At 32.2% G+C, this 6,145-nt stretch overlaps 1 protein-coding gene across 1 annotated transcript; it reads left to right on the top strand.

Annotated features, from left to right (window-relative positions):
- The first annotated feature begins 1,934 nt into the window (after positions 1 to 1,934).
- On the top strand, positions 1,935 to 4,514 carry LOC132616009 (protein C2-DOMAIN ABA-RELATED 7-like). Its single transcript, XM_060330618.1, has 3 exons — positions 1,935 to 2,133; positions 2,817 to 2,912; positions 3,911 to 4,514. Exons 1-3 carry the CDS (start codon positions 2,026 to 2,028, stop codon positions 4,199 to 4,201), a joined length of 495 nt encoding a protein of 164 aa, XP_060186601.1. The 5' UTR covers positions 1,935 to 2,025; the 3' UTR covers positions 4,202 to 4,514.
- Positions 4,515 to 6,145: the final 1,631 nt, after the last annotated feature.

Genomic DNA, 6,145 nt, shown 5'->3' with positions numbered 1-6,145 from the left:
AAGATAATTTTTTTTAATTTTTAACAACAAACGCCCAAGTGGACGAACACAACAACAACAACAAGTTGTACGAAAAGCAACTGAAATTGTACTGTAAGCTAGGACTAACATTTGTACATTTCAGAAGTTAAACATTAATTCTACCTCTTGTGTGTTTACTTTTTAAGTCCTCACATGTCCGCAGTGTCTCAATTGTCCTTTCATTTCCTTCATTTGGCATATACTCCCTCTGTCTCAATTTAAGTGTCTACGTTTGACCAGACACGAAGTTCAAGAAATAAAGATAAATTTTTGAATCTTGTGGTTCTAAATTACAAATGTGTATAATATAATAAAATATCCTTTGAATCTTGTGATTATAAACTTGACATGCAGGATATTCGAATTGTCAACTTACTAAATATAAAAAGAGGCGGACTTAACCAAAATAAGACAAATTTTAACAACAATTGAGAAATTAAGGGGGAAAATAAGAGAAAAAGAAAAAAAATATGGAGACTCACTAAGGAGAATCGCAGTATACTTTGCAAATATACAAACCATAAAGACTAACTAAATTGATTAATCAAATTAATCATGTTGGGTCCCGTGCATTGCACGGACATAGTTTGCTAGTTCTATTATACTTGGGCAAGCTTGAGCAGCTTTTTCACGACACAAAAAAATTTAATGACTTTATGTGATACCAGATAAAGTTGAATAATTTCGTAGTTATAAAAAATAGTTGAGTGACCATCCGCAAGATCAGTCCAGCTGTTATATGATTGATCCTATAATGATTTAAAAAAAAAAAGTAGTATGAATAATGAATGATCAAGATTTAGGCCGGTGACAGCAGGTGAGCATGGAGCTTTGAGGTACCGGGTTCATCTGAACCCAATATTTTTAGTATGGAGTATAAATTTATATGCAAACATTCACTAAAATTATTATAAATAGTAGATATGAATCCATAATTTTTTAAAATATAGTTGAATCAAGGCTAAAAATTTAACGTACGAGCGCTTAAAGCTTAAATCCTGAATTCGTCTCTGGATAACACTGTAGGAATAAAACTAACCAGGCCAAGGCTCAAGAGTAAGCGTAGAAAGTTATTGGATTCTCTTAGATGTGTATATGTAGAAAGTGGTAGATTCTTTAAGGTAAAGAACGGACCGATGAGATATGTCCCGTTAATTTCAAGAATAATTAGGTGCTAGAATTATTCTTAGATGTGTATATGTAGAAAGTGATAGATTCTTTAAGGTAAAGAACGGACCGATGAGATATGTCCCGTTAATTTCAAGAATAATTAGGTGCTAGAATTATTCTTAGATGTGTATATGTAGAAAGTGATAGATTCTTTAAGGTAAAGAACGGACCGATGAGATATGTCCCGTTAATTTCAAGAATAATTAGGTGCTAGAATTATTCTTAGATGTGTATATGTAGAAAGTGATAGATTCTATAAGGTAAAGAACGGACCGATGAGATATGTCCCGTTAATTTCAAGAATAATTAGGTGCTAGAATTATTCTCAAGTGATAAAAAGAATAAAAACACAGAAATCAAGACTAGGCCGAGGGATAATTGGAGGTCCTTTTCTAATAAACACACAGAAATCAAGACTAGGCCGTGGTATAATTGGAGGTCCTTTTATAATCATTGTACTCCCTCCGTTCACTTTTAATTATCCATTATTTCAAAAATAAATTTTCACTTTTACTTATTCACTTTCACATATCAAGAGAAAAATAATGAGTTTTTCCTGTTTTACCCTTAGCATTAATTACTCATTTCAAATCATTTTTCAAATCCAATACAATTATACATCAATTAATATGGATATCATGGTAAATTATGCACTTTATTTATTATTTTTTAGAAGCATGCAAAATCCACAGTGGACAAGTAAAAGTGAACGGAGGGACTATATATATCTTCCACCTTCATATGTTGTTGTGACACATACCAATTAAGTTCAAATTTGCAAAACCATTTTGATTTTCGAGTACTCTTTTGTTAGAAAAAGAAAGAAAGGAAATAATGGAGATGTTGAGACTTCTTAAAATTAGGGTGCAGAGAGGCATCAATCTGCCACTCAAGGATACATTTCATAGTGATCCTTATGTTGTTGTCACCATGGGTGAACAGGTATACGTTATTTATTTTCTTTGACAATATTTTGACATATTGAGTTGTCGACTTTATCGCGTTTAGAGGCAAATCTAGGACGAATTCTTTGATTATGGTTAGCTCCTATATTTCTATATAAAAGATATTACAGCCGATGATTAGCTGCTTTAGTTTAGTGGCGGATCTACATCATTAGTTACGGTTTGACAGAATTCAGTAATTTTGGCTAGATCACATATTTATGTTAGAAAATTCATTTAATATGTATAAGTAATTTATCTCGAACAGATACATGTTATTTCTTGGTCTTTGATATATTTTGGCATATTCATGCATCCAATCAATGGTCAAATATATTGAGTCTAGAGGCAAATCTAGGACGGGTACTTTGGTGAGGATTGAGCTCCTATAGTTCTAATTGAAAAATATTAGTCAGTTATAGCTTATTTAGTTCATGGGCGGATCTACATCATTAGTTATGGTCCGACAAAATAAAATTCAGCAATTTTGGTCCAGACCATACAGTTGTGTTAAAAAATAAAAAATCAATTAATCTGTAAATAATATATCTCAAACCCAATAACTGTCTTGTCTTAAATTCTAGAACTTATAAACTTAAAATTCTGAATTCGCATCTGTGCTTCTTGATGTCAATTTTAGATATATGTTTTTAGTGCTGATGTTGTGCAATCGTCTTACAGCGAGTGAAGACTAGTTGCAAGAAGAACAACTGCAACCCTGTTTGGGATGATGAATTGACACTGGCATTGAAATATCCAAATGTTCCAATTGTTTTGGTGAGTATTCTCTTTATGATGATTGCTGGAAGTATGTTGTGTTCTTTGTAAGTCCCTCTGTTTCAATTTATGTGGCTTAATTTGGAGTACGAGGGTCAAACTAAGTACTCCCTCCCTCCCAATTTATGTGGCACCACTTGACTTGACATGGAGTTTAAGAAAGAAATGAATACTTTTGAAATGTGAGGTCCAAAACAAGCCTTAAACAAATGTGTGGTTGTAAATCATCTTATAAAATTAAATTGTTTCTAAATACAGAAAGGTGACATTCATTTTGGGACAGACCAAAAAGGAAATTGTGCCATATAAATTGGGACAGAGGGAGTACTAACTGATGTTTGATGTAAATTCAAAGATAACAATGTTTGATGTAAAGAGTATAATAAGTCACTATAGTTAACAATTCAAAATATTTAAAAAAGTATTTGAAAAAATTATGTTCAAAGAAAATATATTTTGGTTGTCCAAATAGTAACTAAGACAAACAAATTTAAACGAAGGAAGTATGTTATTTGGTATCATAATAGGTTTGATCTGAATTAAAAGTGATCATGTTAGGATTTATACTGTAAGAGAGCTTTGAACAATCAATATGAACTATATAGGTCACAGGTTCGAGCTGTGAAATCAACTATTGATGCTTGCGTTAGGATAGGCTCTACATTACACTCCATAGGCAATTATCATCACCTTCCTAGGGTGCCGTCCTTCCCCAGATCCTCGTAAGCACGGGATGCTTCGTAAATCTAGCTGCCTTCATGTTAGGATTTACACTTCGAATAAATTTTAACATGTGATTACTTGTTAGTTATTATTTTTATCAGGCTAATTACCAAGTGATAACCTTATGATTGGCCTGATTATGTTAAAAAATTTACACTATTAATTATTGAACTTAAACTCTTAAAGTTAAATGGTCTAAAGACATCTGCAAAATATGTGCTATTACATAGGTACTCTGACGTAGTTTCTGATTTGATCTATGGTGATATTTTCAGGCTGTATATGACAAAGATACATTCAGTAAAGATGACAAAATAGGGGAAGCAGAGATAGACATAAAACCATATCTTGAAGCTATGGAAATGAGCTATGATCAGGACCTTCAAGATGGTGTCAAAATTGGCAGAGTTCAACCAGACAGAAACAATTGCTTAGCTAAAGAAAGTTGCATTATATGTGAAAATGGAAAAATAATCCAAGACATGGTACTTATGCTGCAAAATGTTGAATGTGGTGAAGTAGAAGTGCAAATTGAAGTGATCCCTAAAATGCTGTCTGATGATTAAGCTAATTCTTTAGTAGATTAAGCTCGGCGAATCAGAAACTATTGTATTTTTTCTATAACAGCACTCTCCCATGATTTCCACAATAATGTTTGCTTACGAAACTTTTTTTCACGTAGTTCTGGTCTCTTGTAATACAAGTCTTGGATGAGGCTATCGTTCTAACTGATATATGGGCAAACCTTAGTTTGGATTTGCCACAGGCTTTATGTAATATCCAGGGGACATCCTATAGTTTTTTTTTTTTTTTTTTTTTTTTGCTGTAATAAAATTACTTATCGGACGATGGAGTTTAATGCAATCCTAATTTTATCTATTATCAATTGTAGCAGGGCCCTCCCCCAGGTCCTTGACTTTGATTTTGAAACTGATCAAGCTGTACGTGTAGAGTGATATTTGACTCAATTTTCACTGCTAACTCGATTTTAACCGCAAACCACCAAAGTGAGCAGAGAATCTATTGGTAAAATAAATAAAATTTACTGTAAAAGTCAAATTAAGACAGTTAGTATGGTGCAAAGATAAGTTTCTGCTTTAATTTTTGTTTTTTTTCCTTGTCCTTTTCTCTTTTTTTTTTTTTTTTTGAGAAAGAGGTCTACTAACATAAAGAGTTTTCTATTATTGAAGTATAATAATATCAAGAAAAAAGGAATTTTTTTACCAAAGTAAACCATTATTTCACCAATTCACCAAAATAATATATTCTTTTGAAAATTTACAGAAGTAGAATAAACGTATGCCGCAGTAACGTATTATGCATTATTTTATTCAAAAAATTTAACGGGCAAAAAGTTAAAGGTTAACGGTGTTAAAGAGTAATTCGTTACTGTTACACCTCGGAAAATTTCCCATTGATGCACAGTGAGTAGACTAACGAAAGGCACGAAGTATACGAGGTTTCAATAAGTAAGAAGTAGTATTTAATGGTTCTAATTGAGATTTCAAAGATATTCGAGGTAAGGGAAGAAAGTTCGTCAAGAGAGGCGAGGTATACATTGTGTATCGGAAAGGATTTACAAAGTACCAAGTTAATTGTTACACCTCGCATTTTCATACGTTGAGTTTTGCCGAATGCTAGTTGTCCTAGTCTTGGGAGGTAGGACAAATTTTTCGAGGTCATGAGGATAGATATGTCTATCTTGGGTATGTAATGAGGTAAAACCATGTTTAGTAAGCCTCGAGAAGGTTTAAGACTCGTCGTATCTGTTGCACCCCATTTTTACCAAAGGCTAAACAAAGCACAACTTATGGGACTCTAAAATAATTAATTATGTACAGAGTCGCCACCTAGCATTTAAGGTATACTAGGGTACCTATAAATTATTAATATATGCGGTTTAACATGGTCTACGAAAATAAGTGAAATTCTAGGTAAGGGTTTAAATTATTCCGAAGGGAAGGTGTTAGGCATCCTTCAGAATCCACAAATGTGGTTCCCGGCTGGACCAATTTAACTATACGAGGGATGTGTAAAAGGCTTGATTATTATTTACAAAAATTAATAGAATTTAGACTAAGAATAACTAACATGAATGTTTATGTAGTAAAAGGTGTAAGTATTTACATATGTATAAAAATACGCATTACTTGACAATTTACAAGTAAATAAAGTGCGCAATTACAGTGACTAAAATTTTTAGCTTTAAATGAATATATTATAAAGGTATTTACTTAACAATGAACAATTTGCTTTTGAATGAAAAAAAAAAACAGATTTAAACATATGTGATATAAACAATTATTTAAAAAAGTTATCTGCAACTTAAAAGCTTGAGTATGTGAAAAGGTATAAGGAATGGACATAAAATGATTCTGCACGCAAGGTGTGTTAACTAATTTGACCAGCTAAGTATGTACACCTAATCAATTAATTATGAGAGTACATTTTAAAACCTAAATATTGAGGCAAATCACCCTATTTATTTACTTAAGTGTGCTAAGCTACTA

The sequence above is a fragment of the Lycium barbarum genome, chromosome 10 (assembly GCF_019175385.1).
Source record: "Lycium barbarum isolate Lr01 chromosome 10, ASM1917538v2, whole genome shotgun sequence".
Lineage (NCBI taxonomy): Eukaryota > Viridiplantae > Streptophyta > Magnoliopsida > Solanales > Solanaceae > Lycium > Lycium barbarum.
This window is presented reverse-complemented; position numbering and strand designations above follow the sequence as displayed.

Coding starts and splice junctions, on each gene's coding strand:
- LOC132616009 (XM_060330618.1), top strand. CDS start 2,026: ATGGAGATGTTGAGACTTCTTAAAATTAGGGTGCAGAGAGGCATCAAT. Junction 2,134..2,816: donor TTGTCACCATGGGTGAACAG/GTATACGTTATT, acceptor ATCGTCTTACAG/CGAGTGAAGACTAGTTGCAA. Junction 2,913..3,910: donor CAAATGTTCCAATTGTTTTG/GTGAGTATTCTC, acceptor TGATATTTTCAG/GCTGTATATGACAAAGATAC.